This window comes from Piliocolobus tephrosceles, chromosome 7 (assembly GCF_002776525.5).
Source record: "Piliocolobus tephrosceles isolate RC106 chromosome 7, ASM277652v3, whole genome shotgun sequence".
NCBI lineage: Eukaryota > Metazoa > Chordata > Mammalia > Primates > Cercopithecidae > Piliocolobus > Piliocolobus tephrosceles.
In genome coordinates this window covers 75,810,828-75,832,356 of record NC_045440.1, presented here as the reverse complement: position 1 = coordinate 75,832,356, position 21,529 = coordinate 75,810,828, and the positions used below count along the sequence as shown (strand labels likewise).

Below are 21,529 nucleotides of genomic sequence, written 5' to 3'. Positions count from 1 at the left end.
AGAGAGAGGGAAGATCTGGCTTAAGCAGTGAGCTCTAAAATTTGGGAATTACATCATATCCTCTGGTAAAACTGAGACCTACATTTACTTTCTCTGTCTTTCTCCACTGGTTACAATTCCCAGGGAAAGATCGGTAAGTGATTTATCCCCTTAGTCTCCAGTTATTTAAATTTATTAATATGAGTTTTATTATTAATATTAATCATTAATATTAATATTTAAGTTTGAAACTGACAAGCAATGATAACTTTATTTAATAACTATCAGAACCACATGAAGAGAAGTTGATTAATGGGTACAAATATAGAGTATGATAGAAAAAATAAGACCCAGTGCTTGATAGATAAGTAGACTATAGTTTACAATAACCTAGTGTATATTTCAAAGTAAATAGAAGAGAGTTATTCAAATGTTTCTAGCATAAAGAAAAGACACAAATTTAAGGTGATAGTTATCCCAATTACACTGATTTGATCTTTACACATTATATGAATGTATTAAATTATCATATGTACCCTAAAATATTTCTATCAATTATGTATCAATAAAAAATTTAAAAAATTAAGAAACAAAAAATATAGAAATTTTCAACAAAAAAGTGGGGTCTGTAAGAACCTATGATTAATTCTTTCCTATCTGGAAGCTTCAAGTTGTAATGAATGTTGCCATTGTAATTATGGGAAACATTTAACAACTTATGAAAGTTCAGAAAATGAAGATGTAAATTATTTAAACATTTCACTTTATTAATTTCCAGATGCTTAATAGGCAACCTATCTGACAAATTTCTCTGAGTGTCTGTAACATTTATTTAAAATGATTTTAATATACTCTACAGATGTATCAGTGGAAGAAAGAAGGGCACAGGTGTGTACTTATTTCTACAAAATGCCTAGTAAATATGCAACATATTGTTATCTATTCTTGAAAAAACTAAACACCTAATATATACAGAGCTCTTATTAAACCAGATTCCACATTCTGACGTCTTAGTTCTTATCCCTCTAAATAGATAAGGTATTTTCACAGATAATTTGCTTGTAAACACTTAAAATATTTCAACTTAAAAATGAGACAAAATTAAGAATATTATGCGTAAATATGCAAAAATATTTACAAGACCTGCTAGAAGTTATATATTATGATTAAATTAGATAAATCAGATGAATTTTAATTCATAAAATTAAAATGGTTCATAATGGTGTCAGAATATGCATATGCTTGTAGGATGCTTTATTGCTTCCAAGTAGTTTTCTTCCATTCTTTTTCATTAAGAGACATTCAGTTGGTCAGCTCATACATTGGTTGATTTAGCTTTGGACTAAAATATTCACCATAAGGTATTGTGCTTATAGATAAAATTAGAGAGTTTGAGGTAGACACAGTACCTTGTCTGAGAAGCACAAGAAGTTGAAGCCACATAGTCAAACTAAGACATGACACATATCCAGAATTCACACTGAAGTCATTTATCTAAAAGAGTAGTGATGCCAAGAGGTAGAAAGAATATGAAAAGAATGCAAGATTCTCATCAAGTTCAGAGATCTTTATAACTTGAGCTGTATACAAAATTGAGTAAAAAAATGTTGCTGCATGGGCAAAGGTTGCTGACTTCCATTAGTAGACAGAAAAATTTGATGATACTGATCCAAACCAGATATGAGGCTGTCTTATCAATTGTTTTTCTAAGTTTTGGGATCCTCAACATAGTGGCAGCCAGGACCATGAAGCCCACTGACATCTGAAGATGTTGTCCTAAATCCCAGCCACTATCTCTGGCTAACAAATGCAATGAGAAATGGAAGGCAACTGCCAAAATTATTTGGGACTCTATTCCTAAACCTGATTGAGATGACTTCTTTTCCTTTTTAATTGGGTAAGATCCTTTAATTCCAAATATTAAAATTAAATGTAGGGATGTTTAAAATTATAAAATTTAAGGTAAAAATCCAAATAATGCCCATTCTCACTTATAAGTGGGAGCTAAACATTGAGTACACATAGACACAAAGATGCAAAAAATAGACACTGGGGACTACTTGAGAGGGGTGGGAGGAAGGTGGGAATAGTAGAAAAACTCTTGGGTCTTATGCTCACTATCTGTGTGATGGGATCAATTTACTCCAAACCTCAGCATCATGAAATATACCCAGGTAACAAACCTGCCCATATACCCCCTAAAATATGAAAGTTGAAAATACTTTTTAAAAGACATTAAAAAGAATGGGTTTTTAGGGTAAGAAGTCTGATCTTATTTGATATTACTAATATATGTAGTGGTCACAAAAATGCCCTATTACAGTAACATGTTAGTCTTACATTTTCAATTTAAATATATATGCATATAAATACTTGAATTTATGATTTTACATTGAAAATGATAAGAAAATCTGTTAATTCTTTCTACAGTTTTGCAAAATTTAGGTGAATTGAATCACTACATTTCTTAGAATTATACAACTTATTTAACTATATGGAAAGTATTACTATCAATAAATAAATTGAAATACTAAAAAAGAAAATCAAATCTATTAAACCCATACACGCAGTTTAAGAAATTTAATTTGCAAGTGGTAACAAACATTAAATAAATGTGATTGTCAAAACTTGCTATACTTATGAAAAGAACAAAAATTTATAAAGTTAAAATGTTAAGGAAAAAACAAGAATATTAATTTTGAAAATTAAAGTGACCTTTGAGAAGTCTATTCTACACATGGAAACCATTTTCAAATACACAAAATGCTAAAAATAAAAATATCAGACTTTGAATTTTGGGGGACAGATATACAGTTATTTTCTGGATGCCATATCAATGGCATTGGAGATAGCATGGAATGTCCTATAGACATTTATTTTTTCTTGGATGTTTATGTGTCATTTCACATATATAATATAAAAAGCAAAAACATCTTACATAGACAAGTTTTTATTTTTAAAATAATTTAGCTAGGGCTATTTGATCTTTCTCTTAGATTGGGAAAAGAGTGCTAACCTATAGAAGTGGGAAAAAAAAGCCATTAAAAATTAAGTGATGCCAAAATTATTTTCCTTTAGGGCAGCCAAAGGCTTACAAACACTTCATAGGCATGATTGCGGTTCTGTTTTAAAATTAGTGGATTTATCCTCATTAGATAGAAATGTTTGTGAAATGGCCAATAAGGGAAGCTGACAGCTGAATACACAAGAACTTGTGTTAAACCAGACAGGAGAGCAGTACTGAGCCTTGTTAGGCCAGGGAAGGGGAGGGTGGCGCAGAGGATAAGAAAGGGCTTTCATAGGAGAATTTGAGAGTGGTGATTAGATTAATTAGATGATATTAAAATAGTTCTTTGTAAGAGTAGAAGAAGAGGATTAAAGAAACTTGATTTAAAAAGCATTCCCTACCAGGCGCGGTGGCTCAAGCCTGTAATCCCAGCACTTTGGGAGGCCGAGACAGGCGGATCACGAGGTCAGGAGATCAAGACCATCCTGGCTAACATGGTGAAACCCCGTCTCTACTAAAAAATACAAAAAAAAAAAAAAAAACGAGCTGGGCGAGGTGGCGGGCGCCTGTAGTCCCAGCTAATGTAGTGCCAGCTACTTGGGAGGCTGAGGCAGGAGAATGGCGTAAGCCCGGGAGGCAGAGCTTACAGTGAGCTGAGATCCGGCCACTGCACTCCAGCCTGGGCGACAGAACGAGACTCTGTCTCAAAAAAAAAAAACAAAAAAAAGCATTCCCTTCAACCTCAAAAATAACTACAAAATATGACACTCTATTATGTGTATCAAAAAATATAAAGGTGAGATCCAAAGGATTTTTGTAATGTTTGAAAAAAGATAATGAATTATTTCTTTAAATAAGATGAGTATTATCTTTCATGTAAATTTCTTTATCTATAAAGAGATGATGCAAGTTGCACTATTTTTAGGGGCTCTGAACTGAATCATTGCCAGCAACACAAATATCTTAAAAGCACATAGATAATTGTAAAAATCCTCTCTTGAACCCTTTTCCTATTCCAACTGCTATGCCATTCTTCTCCTTTCTTTTACAACAAAATTCCTTGAGAGAGTTGTCTTCACTGGGAATTTCCAGTTTTGCTTTCCCCATTCTCTCTTGAGCCCACCCAAGGCAGATTTTCCACCCTATCCCCACTCCACCCAAGCAGCTGTCTTCAAGGTCATCAAAGGTCATCTCCTGGTCATCACCTTCCTTGGTCTATCAGCAGCTTTTGGCATGCCTGACCACTTGCTCTTTCTGGACACACTTTCATCCCTTGGTTTCATGACTCTACACTTGTCTTTTTTTCTCTGGCTGCTTCTTCTCTATCCCTTTGCTGTTTCCTCCTTATCTCCACAACCTCTGTGTGCTGGGAAGTTCCCAGGGCTCAGCCCAAGTCCCCATATCCACTTCTCTTTTTTTTTCCAACCTTGTTTCATTTATATTCACTGCCCAGATAAACTCATCCAGTCTCATGGATTGAAGCACCAATTATATGCTGCTGGTATTATTCCAAATTATATTTCTAGACTCTCAGTTGAATTTCAGACTAATTTATTCAACTACCTACTTTTCCAGAATTGAACTCCAAATATTCATAACCTTACCCCCATCCCTCCAAACCAACTATTCCTGCTGTCTTCCTGGTATCCGTGAATGACAAAGCCCTTTCTCTAGTCCGGGAATCAGCTAACTATGATGGACAGGTCACATCACCTCCACTGCCTGTGACATATTGTCTATGATGTTTTCCTGCTACAGAGGCAGAGTTGGGTAGTTGCAACATAAATCGTAAGACCTGCAAAGCTGAACATATTTACTATCAGGCCCATTACAGAAAAAGTTTACTAGTTGCTGTTCTTTATTGCTCAGGCCAAAAATCTAGTCATCTACTAACTATTTTTTTTAGTCTACATCTGCTCAGCGAGCAAATCTTTTTTTTTTTTTTTTTCTTTTTTTTGAGACAAAGTCTCACTCTGTTGCCCAGGCTGGAGTGCAGTGGCCGCCTCTCAGCTCACTGCAAGCTCCACCTCCCGGGTTTATGCCATTCTCCTGCCTCAGCCTCCCGAGTAGCTGGGACTACAGGTGCCCGCCACTTTGCCCGGCTAGTTTTTTGTTTTGTTTTGTTTTGTTTTGTATTTTTTAGTAGAGACGGGTTTCACCAGGTTAGCCAAGATGGTCTCGATCTCCTGACCTCGTGATCCGCCCGTCTGGGCCTCCCAAAGTGCTGGGATTACAGGCTTGAGCCACCGTGCCCGGCCTCAGAGAGCAAATCTTGTTGACCCTACCTTCAAAATACTGTATATCTGGACTATAACCACTGATCACCACCACCACTGAATATCTGGAGCTCAGTTTTGGAAAAGTACATAGGTGAATAAATTAGTCTGAAATTCAACTGAGAGGTCTCTAAATACAATTTGAAATATCATCAGCATGTAAGTAGTATTTCAATCAGTAAGACTGGATGAGTTTACAGCAGCAGTGAATATAAATGAAACAAAGGTGAAAAACAATGAATCCCTTTCCATTATAAAAACATCATCTGCATTTAAAACACACATTTATTTGACCTACAAGCAGCTTAGTTCATAAGAATGTGAATCATCAGGAGAACGTGCCCACTGACTCTGCCAAGTTAGCTTTAGGATACCTCCACAAAAGTAGAGCAATTGGAGTGTAATTTGTCACATAAATTCTAGACATCTCACTGTCAGAAGAACACACACATGTTGTAACCCAACCAGAAAGTGCAACCCGTGATGGGAATTCCTTGCTCAGGACTGCATGGCTTCCAGGTCCCAAGATGATCTCACTGTCACTAGTCATTCGTGCATATGTAGAGTAAGAGGCAGGTGAGGAGTGCCTTGCGTTTCCATTTCCTTAATTATAAACTTCTTACCTTTTCCAGGATCTTCAGAAATCCACTGTCTTTGTCTAGCCTCCCCTGACAGCTTATATTGGCAACATCTGAATGGAAATGATTGTGTGTGTGGGTGTTTAATACAAAGGGTCTTGAGGCTAAGAAGGGGTTTGGTGACAGGATCCACTGAGTCAAGGATCTATGACATAGAGGTTCTCTTCCCCCTTAATATCCATTCTGAGACTGTATGCTCTGGCCTGTGAGTTTTTCTGGCCTGTGAGATTTCCAAGGGTATATATAGTACAAAGAGAAATATTTGATTCCACAAGAAGAAATTCTTCCTAATATTCAGCAATGCCCTCAGATGAAATGCCTATAGGGAAATTCTCTATCCAAAGGGCTCAGAAACAGGAGAGATGAACATGGGAAGAGGAACAGGTACTTTATATTGCTATTTAAAGCAGCGCTCCCCAATGTTTTTGGCACGAGGGACCAGTTTTGTGGAAGAAAATTCTTCCAGGGAGGAATGTGGGGAAGGATGATTTTGGGAAGAAACAGCTCCATCGCAGATCATCAGGCTTTAGAGCATTAGATTCTGATAAGAAGTGCACAACCTGGATCCTTCTCATGCACAGTTCACAATAGGGTTGGCACTCCTATGAAAATCTAATCCTGCTATTGATCTGACAGGAGGTGGAGCTCAGGCAGCAATGCTCACTCATCTGCTGCTGTGTAGCCCAGTTCTTAACAGGCCACAGATGGGCACTGGTCTGCAGCCTGGGAATTGGGGAGACCCCTGATTGAAAGCATGCGCTTGTCAGATAGAGTTGTGTTCTCAACATTTTTATTTACTTGCTTTATGACCTTGGGGAAGTTACTTATGCTCTCCAAACTTAAGATTCTCTATCTCCAAAGGAGGAAAATTTTCTCATCTCGCAAGACTTGAGAGGGTTAGGTGAGACAGTGACTGAAGCGTATTTAGCATAGCTCTAGCAGGGCAAAGGTATATTTAATGGTAGCTATTATTATTGTTGGAGATTTGGGAATGGTGGTAGAGTCGGTCACCTAAAATGAAAAGCAGTGAGGTGCACTTTTGATCACATTATCTGACAGTCTGAAGTTTAAGAGACATTAAGAATTAATCTCAACTAAGCAGGCAATCAGCTAAAGTGAAAATGGATAAACCCTGAAGCAACTAAATAATCAGAAACAGAATTGTAAGGAGATTCTAAGGAGGTTGCTTACAGGTAAAAGAAGCTGAAAATTAGAGAACATTTTAGATGTTTTAAAACACATTAATTCACCTCCTTAGATCCTTCTTTAATATATGTTTTATCTTTAAATTTTAACACCACTTGTTAATAGAGTCTAACAATCATCCTACTCTCCAGGGAAATATAATACCCACCAGCTATCATTTAATATTAAAATTATAAGACAGGAGATTTATACATGTGTTTGTTTTCACCAACTCAATATTATATTTTAATAACTAATTTCTAGATTGTTGAGCTCTCCTGTGATACTCTTGAAAACCTCATATCTTGCCATTGCCCACTTGGTCAGAAGGATTCAAATGCCTTTCCGCCTACCTACGGCCTGCTGAAAACATGATCTCTCTGGAATGCAGAGAGACAGATTTGATAGAATGTTCATAGTTAACTAAATTATGAAAAGTGAATTCGATGCACTTTTTACTAGAAAACAATATTGTATCCTTAAGTAACATTTTTGGACTACTTCAGTTTGGAGTATGTGGTGTGAAATTTTAAGAGATTTTATGAAAAGTTTAGTCTAAAAACACAACTTGGGCCGGGCGCGGTGGCTCAAGCCTGTAATCCCAGCACTTTGGGAGGCCGAGACGGGTGGATCACGAGGTCAGGAGATCGAGACCATCCTGACCTACACGGTGAAACCCCGTCTCTATTAAAAAAAAAAATACAAAAAACTAGCCGGGCGAGATGGCGGGCGCCTGTAGTCCCAGCTACTCGGGAGGCTGAGGCAGGAGAATGGCGTAAACCCGGGAGGCAGAGCTTGCAGTGAGCCGAGATCGCGCCACTGCACTCCAGCCTGGGCGACAGAGTGAGACTCCGTCTCAAAAAAATAAAAAAAAATAAAAAAAAAATAAAAAAAAATAAAAAAAAACACAACTTGTTGGGCATTCTTCCATATGTGTGTCAAGAAAAATGATTGGCACCTGATTTCAGATCAGGAGGGAATTCAGATCCCATCCCTCCAAGCCTCAGTCTAGGTTGCATTTTATGCCAAACATCTTTCTTGATCATTTTAAACTGTTAGTTTATATCTTCTGTGCCCACTTCATAGTATTTTTCAGAAATTCTTATAGAGAAGCAAATACCTCAAGTTCATAGCTATTTAAGGGTAAATGGTTTTCATAAATACTAAATTCATGACACCATTTAAAAAACAGAAGGGGGTATTTTCTTGCATATTTGTTGAGTAGATTCCCAGGTATAAAATAATGCATCTATGCTGTCTCCATGACACTACCCAACCTCTAGTATGCAAAGTGATTCATTTTGACTACCAAAAGATATACCCATCCAAAATTCTTTAGTAGAAGAATGCTCCTTCCCCCACACTAGCTACTTTTTTCAACCTCCAAAGGTGTGTATCCTGGGTGATAAACCTGCAGCCACTAATGGCTTCCAGAATTCTGCTCTTTATTTTGTGTTCTCTAACTCAGAGGAACTTAATTGTCTTTGTCAAAAATGGAGGCGTCCTCCTTGGCTGCCTCATCATATAAATCCTCATTCTATTTCATCATGTAAACCACTTACTCCTATGGACTTGTACCTTACATATTTCACGGCTCTAATTTATGTTTTTTTAAAATATCCTTATTGCCTTAAATGTAGCTGAGGCTACCTAGACTATCCTAACAGCCTCGACTGCATCTTTTCTTCACTTCTTTGATTACATAACTTCCCTACTTAAAACCTTCAATGATTACCCTGGATCTTAAAATGAAATTCAAACAAATTTCTGTGTGCCTTCTTCATCCTCATCAAACATCAGTCTTTCTTCTCTACACTAATCCAAGCCTCACTGAATTTTTATCCATGTCTCCAGTGTACTACATACCCTCTTAGAACATCCTCCTATACCCACTACAGATCCCTCTTTCCTTAACTCACGCCTGTATAACTTTATTTATTTTGTATATTTCCTATTTAAAATCATTCCTTCTGGAAGCCTTCCCTACCTTCTTACTCCCACTCCACATCTGAACTAGGTCTTCCCATGGGATTCCAAAGCACCCTGTATCTATCCTAGTTCAGCATTTAGCATGCTGCCTTGCACCTGACTTGTCTGTTCACAGTACTTCCTCCCAAAGAGAGTCTGTTTGCTCCCCACTGACTCCCTCAGCACACAGTGCCAGACATATGAGTAAAAATTATGGAGTGAGTGATTGAATGTTGTACAACTCTTGCCCCTCAGAGCACCACAGTTACACTCTAAAAGGAAGAAGTTAAAGGACCTCATTTAATTGTTCCACAAATAGTTACTGAGTAGTTACTTCATATTCTCTGTGGAGCCGACATGATGCTAGGCTCCATAAGCATTCAGGAGAAACACAGTAAAATTATTTTTCTACACTGTTGCATTTGGTCAAATATCATTTTCCACCAAAAAACTGTGTCCAATATTGGGAAGGACAGTCACCACCTATGTGATTCACAACTTTTCTGCCTGCCTCCTGATGCTGAGGTTTCAAATCACATCCTTTTACTGCTTTTACATGTGCATGTTTTAGAGCCTATATTGAAAATGGTGACAAACAAAATGTTCTTACCTTCAGCGGCTGGCTCCCTATGGAGAGAGCAGAACAAAAGGAAAGAACCTTTAAGGTTACTACCTTCTTCAGGCATATCCAAGTGATACTAAGCAACATGCACCTTGGAAGAAAATTCCTACAAAATGTGCCCAGTCTCTTTCTGAAGCCAAGACATTGAAAAGGTTTTGCATCCAGGAGAGCAGGAATGCAGAGTTCTGAATGTGCTGGAGAAATGCCTCCTGCTAGCAATTGTTCTCAGTACATTGCCTGCTGGCAGAGGCTCTCAGGAGGCCTTCTAGTGGTCATGAAAGCATGCATTGGAGAAGTTTACATTATACGCATTAAAATTCTCATGTTTACAGCAAGAAAATTGAGTTATCCTTCCCAAATGACAGGAAGTGTTCCATGTGGGACGGTATATGGCTTTGTTAAAAAATAGATATATACATGTATATATAAAGATAGACACTACAAGTGTTCAACTACCAAAGAAAGAAAAACAAAAAGTAGTTTACCTTATCCACATTCTCTTCCACATGAAGCCCAAATAAACAAAATCAGCATTTTTCTTTATTCCCGAGTCATAAATTATCAACCTAGGCAAACAGTTCACGGACTCTTTTCAAACATGGATTAATATGTTCTCCATTCATTCATTTAAGTCATGCTTTCTGTAACTTTACTACCTGCTCTGATTTGGTATCCAGTATTTTTCTTTTTTCCAAAACACTGTAGGAAACCTTATATCTATAGCTCTGCAAATAATATTTGTGGGCACCAAATAAATAAAATAGATACTGTATTGTCAATATAGTTATTTTGGCTTCTTAAAATTACATTGCATATTTTTTTTTTTTTTTTAGTTTTAAAGTGATCAGTTCATTTCCATCATTATATTCACATTGCCCCTCATCTGCCTTTCCACCACTCCATACCATCTGTGAAGGCTGCCATCTCACCCATGACACTTCAGGAAGTTGTCTCTTTATGTTCATATTATTCAAAAATGAATAAATATAGACACAGCACCCGGAAAGCTCAAAATTAAAGTTTGCAAGAAATACACAAAGTAATGGTAAGTCACATATGCCTACCGCTTTATGTTGGTGCAGCTATGTGGTTCTTCCTTACCTTTGGCTGAAGGATTGGCATTGCTTACTCAGGAGTCATCACCTCTCTGGTCACTTTCACTGCCAATATCAGCTCCATCAGCTGCCAGGATCATCTTTCTAAAATGCATCCCTAATCCTTCTCTAAAACCTTCACAGTCTTCCTAATTGCCTTTGGAGTAAGGAATCCTCAACCTTTTCTCAAACTCCTCAAAAATACAGCTCAAGTGTCATGGTTTTTCTCTGCTGGAGATTTTGTTCATGCATTGCTTCGCCTGCTGTAACAGCCAACCCTGACCCTTCCTGGGCATCTATTTCACATGCCCCTCCTCCAAGGAGCCTTTCATGATCTGCCAACTAGAGATTATCGCTCCCTTCTTCAACTCCTCCATAATATTTGTCTCTACCTCTTTTATTACATCAGTCTTATACAGCAGTATATTATACTGAATTATATCCTTAGTGGATTTTTTTTCCATTTGTTTTGTTTTTATCGCATTGCTTAGACTCTAAAGACAAAAATTTTGGTTTTCTTTGGATCTCTTTCTCTCATGGAGGGACCTCAAAGTTTTTCAAATTAATTTATTCAATTGACTTGAATTCAGAGAACATCCTACAAATTTTACTCTACGTGTGGGTCTTGCAATTTTATTCTTTTGGAGATAATTCTTATTCTAAGAAACTAGTGTGGTTTGTGGTTTAGAGTCATGGTTTAAGCTACCCTCAGGAAGAATAAAAAACAGCTGGTGTCCAAGGAGATCTGGAAATTAGTCAATAAACTAATTGTAGAACAGAAGCCAAGAGTTAAAAAGTTTTACTTGCAAATTTTAAGTTCTATCTATATGTTTTGTTTTTAGAATTTAAGAAAAAGTTTTTAATTCAGGTGTGGAATCAAATATATTATAAATGATGAGAAAAACTCTATTAAAGCATTTGTAATATCAAAATCGATGCTAATTATAAACATATAACAATTCACAAGGATTTCAACTAAATTCAACAGATAATGGTTGATCACTTTCTATACACAATAAATTGCCCAAGGAAACACAGATACAAAAATGAATAAATATAGACACAGCACCCAGAAAGCTCAAAATTAAAGTTTGCAAGAAATACACAAAGTAACGGTAAGTCACTTCATGAGAGCAAGACATGATGAAAGTAGACATGAAGGGCTACCCCAGCTCAAAACTAGGAGAAATCATCTGTGGTCATGGATATTAGAAGCATTCTGACATCAAAAGCTTGAAAGGTAGTATTATAAATAAAGGAATAAACTAAGGAAGAGACTTTAGAGGGAGAGAAAATGGAGTGGCAAAAGGCTCAAAGAGTTGTAGGTGAAAGGAATTACAAACCAGGCTGGTGCAATTCAAAGCCCTGAGCCAAAGACCATCTTTTATTAAGTTCCCTTGGGTGATATCACTCACTGAGGAGAATTTGCCAACACATGGCTGGTGATCAGAGCACATATATTTGTGAAATATCAAGTGAGGGGTGTCCTAAGTTTCTGAGGTACATAGAACAGGTTAAGAACTCTACTATCTTTCACATGCTCACAATCCAAATCAATGTTGAACAAGTATAACTAAAGGAAATAGTGTCAAACTAAGATCCGCATTTTCTATCTAGCCTAGAGAATTCAAGTCACTTACAGTCCCTACTTCAATATCCAAGCTACCTACTATACTGTACTTCCCTCCAAGTTCCTCTGGGTCTTCATGGGGGATTTAGATGAACTCTTTCCAGTGATCAATTTACTCAAAGAGTCCTTCTAACTTATGATTTCGCTCAATTGAGCACATTTTTCTAACTGAACTGATGGATGTTCTCCCACCTCCAGGCCTTTGTCCAAGACTCCTCATTCTGTCTCTCTTCCCTCATCTTTGAGAGTGGCTCACTCCCTCGCCTGCCTCCAGGCCCTTTCAGTGAGCTCCTCCTTGACCACTTATTAAAAATCAAACCCTCACCACAAACCACTTTATTTTTCTTCATAACCTCATCATCTTACATCCTATGTAACTTATTTATTTACCTGGCTTATTGGCTGATTTCCCCCCACCCCCCAGGGAGCCAAAGATGTCTATTTTACTCATGAATGTATCCCCAATTATGTAGCCTAACATATAGTCAATGCTCAACAAATATTAAATATTTAATAAACATTAAATTAACAAATACAGGTGTGAATGAAGTGTATGCACAGTATTTACATGAGTATTTGAAACAAACCCTATTTTAATTTCCAGCACTTACTGTTCTCATCACTTTTACCAAATTAATGAGGATTTACAAAGCATGTACTATGTAATCAGCACTGGAACTAGTTCTTACAAAATAAATAATAATAAGAATGGAATAATAAATGGAGTATGAATATTATAGGACTTCACCTGGCATTTTAAAGAAGGAAAGAAAGATACCTTGACATCTTCAGGGGTCCCACCATGGGGCATTTCCTCAATGCAGCAAATGAGAAGATGCTCCCCAATAGAAGCATGGGCTTTGAAAGTACACAGATCTAAATTCTAATTCCAGCAGTGCCATTCATTATCCTTACCACCTTGGCCTAGTCGTTAGCATCTCTGGGTCTTAGTGATTTCATTTGTAAAATGAAGATCACAATGTTAACCTCACATGGAGAATGTGAGCTATCAGATGAGATCATCTATGGAAACAATTAGTCAAGTTATTGGCATACGGAAGCAATTAAATAAATGCATGTGGAATGAATTAATTCTTGATAAGTGAGGGAAAATTGAGCTAGAAAAAAATGTGGCTTTTTTCAACCTACTTATATTGTGTTTACCTAACTATGCCTTTCCTCATGGTGAACCCTCTGACCTCAATATGATAAAAATAGTGAATTGCGTTCTTTGGTTGGTTATTACATGTACTGTTATTCTCATTTTACAGATAAATAAATTGGGTGTTAGGCACATTAAATAACTTGTGCAAGACCACAAAGTAAGCAGCAGAGTTAGGATTTGAACCCAGATGAGCTTGCCTTCAAAGCTGGCTGGGCAGTCTTGGTTCTCACTTTAGAGTCATGTGATTGCTACAAATTCTCTAAACTCATAGTTGGGATATTACACCTTTCTGAGCTTGCGTGGTATCTTAGGCATATTTATTTCATCATTTTAGTGATTTTAAAAACGTATTTGTTCCTCCACTTTTTACATATTTACATCACCTTCTAAAAACATCTCTTCTGTACGGGTAACTTTTTGTCTTTAGATCTTGAATGAGTTTTCACTGGGCACCTTTTACAAGAAGTTCAAAGAAACCATCAAAACTAATGTTTGTTGAACATCGAGTTAGTGACAGGCTCTGGTCCGATTACTCCCCAACTCATACACTTATCACAACAACGCTATGTGGCAGATACCACCTTTATCTTCATATTAGAGATGATGAAAATGAAACAGTGTGGTAATGAGTTCATTCAGCATATACTTCAGGACTAGGATTCAAACCCAAGCATTTATATTACATAGCCCATATTCTTAATTATGAGACTATACTATCACACCAGGACTGATTACATCTTCTCTTTCTTTATTAATTTTTTTTTTTTTTGTATTTTTTAGTAGAGACGGGGTTTCACTGTGTTAGCCAGGATATGCATTTTTATGGAGCCTAATTGTACTTCTATGAACTATGACTCTCTTACATCATTTAGCAAGTCTTTAGTTTTCCTGTGACATTGGCATCTGCAACTAGCCAAACTTTTTAATATAAAATGTATTTATATGAAACAAGTAAATCTAGAATATGATAAAAATCCCAAATTTTAATTCAGCACATATAAAACTGTTAGTGGTACCCCCTCCCCTCATCCCAATTTGGAAATACCATATTGATGGTCTTCATTGCCTTAAACAGGCTCCAAGTTGTACTCTTGTAAGACGCTGGACTTTAAATCATAACCTTGCATAAATTCAAAGCCAAATACAAGCTTTAACAAGACTTTTTCCTTTCAATACTAACTTTTTTTTTCCTTTTTAAGTAAAATGATTTAAACATTGTCTATTTTTAAGAGAGAGCAAAGAATGTGTTCACAGCAAGTTGGAATAGTGTGGAAGTGAACTGGCTTCACTGTTATCTGGACGGCAAAGCATTAAATCACAAGGAGAGAAAAGTCAGCATGTTCTCTAGAATACAAATAGATTAGCGTCAGTAAGAGCTTTGTCCAAGAAAGGGAAAAGACACCTACCCAGAGAATACATCATGAATATGAAACCTATAATTTAAAGAAGTATTTTCAAGAAAGGTTACAGCTGATAATATGGCTATGAGATAAAGAAAGCACAGAAAAAAGTTCATGTGACTTTTCTTTTAAGTGGACCTTCCAAATTTGATCAGTCAACATACCCCACTTTTTATCTATGATTCTTACATAAGATACAATTCACCAGTAGCTATGGAACCCACAGAAGAAAGTCTATGTAGACTCTCTCTCTCTCTCTCTCTCTCTCTCTCTCTCTCTCTCTCTGTCTCTCTGATTCTATGATGCAACAATACTCAACATTATTAGGCACATAAGAACCTTAGGTTAAAATATGTAAAAAGTCCATATACCCGGACATAGAAACACTCGTGGTCGTTTGATATTCTGCTAATGTACAATATAAAACTTTCTCCCTCAGAACTTAAAAAAGAAAAAAAAAGAACTCTTCTTACCATATATTCCATATTTGCTGCCGGTGGGAACACTTTGCCCCGAACTTGATTATGATAATCAAGAATGGCGATCATGTCATTCTGCGAAATGTAGCGCTTCCGCCTGGCTTTGGGAATATCCGCCGAATCTAGTTGTGCTTTCAGAGCTGCTTCAATATCAGTGAAATTATTGGTTGGCGGGGATGAGTCAGTGGAATTGAGTAGGACGACGGTACTTGCTTCACAGAGAAGGGAGAACAGGAGTGCACTGCTGACTGCAGAGATTGCTATCATTTTGAGGGGTGGAGAAGAAGAGGCCACCGAGTTTACTTTGCTTTAAAGCAGAAAGGTAGAGTTAGGGTCTATGAAAAAAAAAATAGGGCCAGAGGGTATAAATTTACAAAGTCATCATTTGGGAGCATTGCTTGATTTGACTTTCTCCAAAAATCCAAACAAATGTTGAACTCAAGCTTAGGAGATAACCTACAGTAGAATCTCTATTCATTTTGTGTAGTGTCCTGAGGCAGACCCCTAAGAGGAACTTTGCACAGCAGAGAAAAATAAACAGCATGACCACTAATCCTAAAATGAATGTGAACCATTTGTCCCAAATGTCTGAACCACAAAATGCATTACTACATATTTATTTTCAGTGGGAAATTTTCAAAAATGAAATTCACCTTGAGAGTGAAGAATAAATGAATCACAGGTAACAACAGAGAATGTGCTGAAAATGTCTGCCAGACATACAGACACACCAAGTGATAGAACACATACAAAAAGTCATAGTACTCCAATCTCATTTCTTTGAAAGAAATGTGAGCTACTTTAAAATCAATGCATGCAATATAAACTTGTTGAGCTAAATAGCTTACCTCTGCACAATGCCAAAATGAATATATGGTTCTTCCAAAAATTTAAGGTTCTTTGCTATGTTGTAGCATGAACTCTTGTAAGAGGAGTGTGTCTTATTACAAACTCTCTGAGAGCAAAGCTCTGCAAAGTTTGAATGCTGCTGGCTACAGGAGCAGCTAACAGCTTTTATATGTCACAGTTTGCAACGTCCAGAAAGGGCAGTCTTTCTAAGGGTCTCTCTTAGCCAAAATCAAAGGGGAGGGGTTTCGGGTAGAAAAAAAACAGTGATTGGGTGGCAACCTTTTTATGTGGGTGGTGAGGAAATTGAGTCACACCCACAGCTTACAAAGTACAAGCCATAAAAGACAAACCTCTTTTTCTCTGGGCTTCCACCTTTTCTGTGAGTAATTTCTCTCATTTTATGCTTTCTAGTTCCTGGTTCCCATACAAAAAAGAAGAAACAAAGAAAAAAAAAAAAAAAAGACTGTGGGTTCATGAAAACACAGACGGTTGAGTAACAAGCAGTACATTTTTTTAAGACAGTAAATGACATGGGAGCTAAAAAGAACAAGCTGATATTAAATCAAGAGATCAGCTAACATAGTTAATCTGGGTGGCCACAAATATGATTTGAGAGGGATGCCAGGCAAATCAGTAGTAACCAAACTATAGCATACGATATTAGGATAATAGATGCTCAAGTGGCTGTGTTTTCTGCTTCCATGTGGCTGCATTCCTGTACTCTATATATTTCTTCTTCTTCTCTCTCATTTTACCTTCTCTCCCTTTTTTTCTTTCTCTACAGAATGAAGTCAGAAATTACTTGCCTTATATAAAATGTATAATTTTTTACCTGCCTTGTATAAAATGTGAATAGAGAAGCTCATGGCAAATGACAGCAGCCAAGATAACATCTGTTTCAGGTTTAAAAGCATATAGCTGAAATTGTAAGCAGAGAATAGCTCAGCCTCTCAGGAAACATATTAGAGGGCACAACACAGAGGCCATGAAGAATTTTAACAGCAGCAGCAGCTGCCAACAATTAGAAGTGCCTTGTTAGGAGGATGTCATGGGGCAAAATCTGTGTCCGACAAAGCAAAAAGAAGAATGTGAACATTGGTGCTCTGTAATGAAAGGACCTTCCCCCAAATGCTTCATGATCTCATTAACAAAATGTGGACCATTTACAGTCAGTAGCAATAGAAATGCTGGAAAATACACACTCTTCAGTTTAGAAACGTATTTAACTTACACTGATTTTTTCCAGCTTGCTAATGTGATTGTCTCCCACATGTTTCAGCAGAAGAAATACTATGTGAATTTACAGTCATCAGAAATGATGGTCATGTGGCACACTGGACAGGGAGCCAAGTTTCCTAGGATATATTCCCAGTTGGATCATGAGTAGTATGTGTGGCCAAATGCATACTGTTTAACTCTTCATTGGTGCAGCTAAAAATGGGAGAGAAAAGATTCATGTTCTGTGGTAAGACAGACATCATCAAGTTCTTTAAGAGGGTAGTGAGGTATACCAGAAGTGTCACTAAAATTCAAACTACAGTGAGATACAGACTTTACAATAATATGTACCAAAGTTCAAGTTTTGACACATTTTGATGACTATTCAACTCCTAACTAAAGTGAAATCATTTTAGGACAGCCGTAGGTGAAATATTAAGAGCTTTAAACAAGGAATTAACACTAAAATTGAAAAGGCATAAACAGATAATATAAACTCAGGAAGTGAACAAGGATATTATGAAACATTGGAGCAACTAGAGGAAATTCACGTGGTTGTTCACAGCTGCAGATCTTAACAAGTGGAGCTGTCCAACTAGGGTCACACCACTTCAGAAAGTATTCATGCATGGCACCTTAAATGAATCTCAAATATGCTTTATTAAGGACTCCTGAATCAAATCAGAGGTTGGATGAGAAACTCTCTGTAGGCCATCCAGCTCTAAGATCTGTGGGCTTTTTGAGAAATTAGTGGCAGCACACATTAGCCTTTACTCTCTACATATCTCATACAGCTTCCCAGCTATCTGAGGAACTAAAGGACTTTTAATACCTGAACAGCAGTCATGAGCCTTTCATTCTCCAGGGTGACTGAGTTCTTACTTAGAACCTCATAAGAATCAAAAGTTATATTTAAGACTACACCCTTTGTCATACACACAAAGAGGTATTGTCTACCTCTTGGGGTTTGACTTGAAAGATTTCCATAGGGATAAAAATGTGATGCTTGAGAAACTTGTCTAAACCAAAAATGGATTTCCTGTAAGTGCAGGAAGTGGTGGGATGGAGGAGGAGGAGAAGGAATTTCTGAGATACATCTAAACAGGAGATCACCTCTGAGTCCAATTACATAAGGGCAGAGCTGATAGTTGCTTAATCCGGAGACCCTGAGGCATGTCAATGATTTCAGATGTCTTTCAGCACACATGGATTATATTGTGGAATTTCGGACTATTAAGGAAACCCACAAGGCTATGGAATCATAAAAGAAAAGACCTGTGGGAGGAGAGTTAAGAATTCTGCCTCCAAGCAGACATTATTGCCAGAAGAAGTATTTGAAATGCTTTGGAAGTAATTTTAATTTTAAAATACTCACAAAATTAAGAGGCATACATCCAAGTTGTCAGTAAGAGGACTATTAATGAACAACGAACAATGAGGTGGTTTTTTATGAGGATTCTTCTTGAAAAAGACCATTGACATGTTTTGAAACCTTTAGGTCCTGCTTGCCAACAGAGACAGAAATGCAATTTAGTTATATTACTGAGAAGAAATGCATATACATTTGGCAGCATCTTGAAACCTGTGAGAAAGTGGTTGAGTGGTTGTTATTTTAAAATGGAAATCACATGTAAGCATTCCAGAATGGTACACCTGCTTAAGCAAAGCTACTTTGATGTGTGTGTGTGTGTGTGTGTGTCTGTGTATGTGAGCCGCATATGCATTTGACTTTAGTCTAATTCTTTTCTAATTGAAATATGTTCTGTGGACTAGTACCCTTGAGATCACCTGGAAACTTGCTAGAAATGCAGAATTTCAGGTCCAGCCAAGACCCACTAAATCAGAATCTTCATTTTATCAGGAACCTCAGATGATTCATATGCACATTAAGGTTTGAGAAGTACTATCTAAATCACTTTGCTTTCAGAGACACAGAGACACAATCGACTACACACATGCCCATTGCATCAGCTATTGGAAAAGTCGATCTATCTAGTAACATGGAGAGAACTAAAGACAATAGAAGTATGCCCAAGTGTCTTTGAAGCGGAGAACACAAGTCAACCTTTATTTTATATGAAAAAAAAATTGATTGGGCATGGTGGCTCACTCCTGTAATCCCAATACTTTGGGAGGCTGAGGCGGGAGGATCACCTAACGTCAGGAGTTCAAGACCAGCTTGACCAACGTGGTGAAACGCCGTCTCTAACTAAAAATACAAAACTTAGCCGGGTATGGTGGCAGTGCCCGTAGTCCCAGCTACTTGGGAGGCCAAGGAAGGAGAATTGCTTGAACCTGGAAGGCAGAGGTTGCAATAAGCCAAGATGGTGCCACTGCACTCCAGCCTGGGTGACAGAGGGAGACTCAGTTTCAAAAAAAAAAAAAAAAAAAAACCAGGAAAAGAACACACAGCGTCTTACAAAGAAGTTATTTAGCAGTGGTGAGAATCTTTGCAAGATTACTATGTAAGCCATATTTTTAATTTAATACATATTAATTCATCACAAGATTGCTGAAATAACAAAGTTCAGTATATGTGAAAGGACTCATAAACTGTGATGTGGCATATAAATAAAAAACTATTATTTTATTCAGTCTCCCTAAGACAAAGGCCCAAATCATCCTTTTTTCCTCACTCTGTCACCTTGTTTCATACAATTAATAACTCTGGAAAACATGTGTATTTTTATCTCTGACCTGTTTTGCCAATCTACTCTTTTTATCATCATCATTATTATTGTGACTGCTTAAAGTTAATGCCATTATCTTTTTCTAGAATTAGAATAATCACCTTCTAGCTGATATTTCTCACTCTAGTGACTCTCTTATCCATTATCCACACTGCTTTCAGCTACCTTCCTATAAAACAAGCTGAATAATTTAACTCATCTACATATAACTCTCTACTGGCTCTCCATTGTCCACAGGGCCAAGTTCAACTGCCTTGACCTGCCTTACAAGAGCCTTGACTATTAACACAAAAGCATATTTTTAAATTTTGAGTGCTCTGTGTAATTCATATTATATATTTTAGAGTATAAATATCTTATATATCATTACATATTTACATATTATATATATTACACATTTATATAATAGATACATAATTATAAAATGCCAAAATACGTATTACCAAAATATTTGAGAAATTTTATAAAATATATATATATTACAACCTATTACTATGCATGCAGCATAAATGGGGCTGGAGAATTAACTTCCAGGATGGCTCATGCACACAACTGGCAACTGAGTGCTTCTGGCAGGAAAGCAGCATACATGGACCCAACCGCATAGACCTCTCCATTGAGCTGTTTGATTCATCCTCACCGCATTGAAGCTGGCTTCCTCCAGGGTGAAGTGGGAGCAAGGTAGAAGATACAATGTGTTGTATGGCCTGTAGAAGTCACACACCAGCATTTTCACAACATCTTATTGTTAACATGGGTCACTTGAACCTATTCAATGTGAGAGAGTACTATACAAAGCCATGAACCAGTAATTGAGAACTCTTGAGGGTCATCTTGAAGGCTGGCTACAACAGGGAAATTTTGGAAAATAGCTGAAACAGAACTACGATTAAACCCAGCAATCCCATTACTGGATATATACCCAAAGGAAAACAAAAATCTACAGAAAAGACACATGCACTCATATGTTCATTGCAGTACTATTACAATAGCAAAGATATGCAATCAACCTAGATGCCCAATAATGTTGGACTGGATAAAGAAAATGTGGTCCATATACTCTATGAAATACTACCGAGGCATACTCCGTGAAATACTACCCAGGCATAAGAAGAATTAAATCATGTCCTTTACAGCAACATGGATGCAGCTGCAGGTCATTTTCCTAAGCCAATTAACACAGTAACAGAACACCGAATACCACGTGTTCTGTCTTATAAGTGGGAGCTAAACATGGAGTTCATATGAACATGAAGACAGAAATAATAGACACTGGAGTCTACGGAAGAAGAAAGGGAGACATGGGCTGAAAAATTACCAACTGGGTAC

General features: G+C 37.1%; 1 protein-coding gene across 2 annotated transcripts in view; it reads right to left on the bottom strand.

The window, feature by feature from the left end:
• The window catches only part of PI15 (peptidase inhibitor 15), a 30,989-nt gene extending 14,556 nt beyond the window's left edge, over positions 1–16,433 (bottom strand). The window contains exons 1-2 of one of the 2 annotated variants that reach the window (XM_023184089.3): positions 16,292–16,433; positions 15,438–15,778 (exon numbers count right to left, since the gene is read on the bottom strand). In XM_023184089.3, coding sequence (XP_023039857.1) covers positions 15,438–15,710 — 273 coding nt within the window. In that variant the 5' untranslated portion in view covers positions 15,711–15,778; positions 16,292–16,433. The remainder of the gene's footprint in view (positions 1–15,437; positions 15,779–16,291) is intronic. The other variant, XM_023184088.3, reaches the window with a different exon arrangement.
• Positions 16,434–21,529: the final 5,096 nt, after the last annotated feature.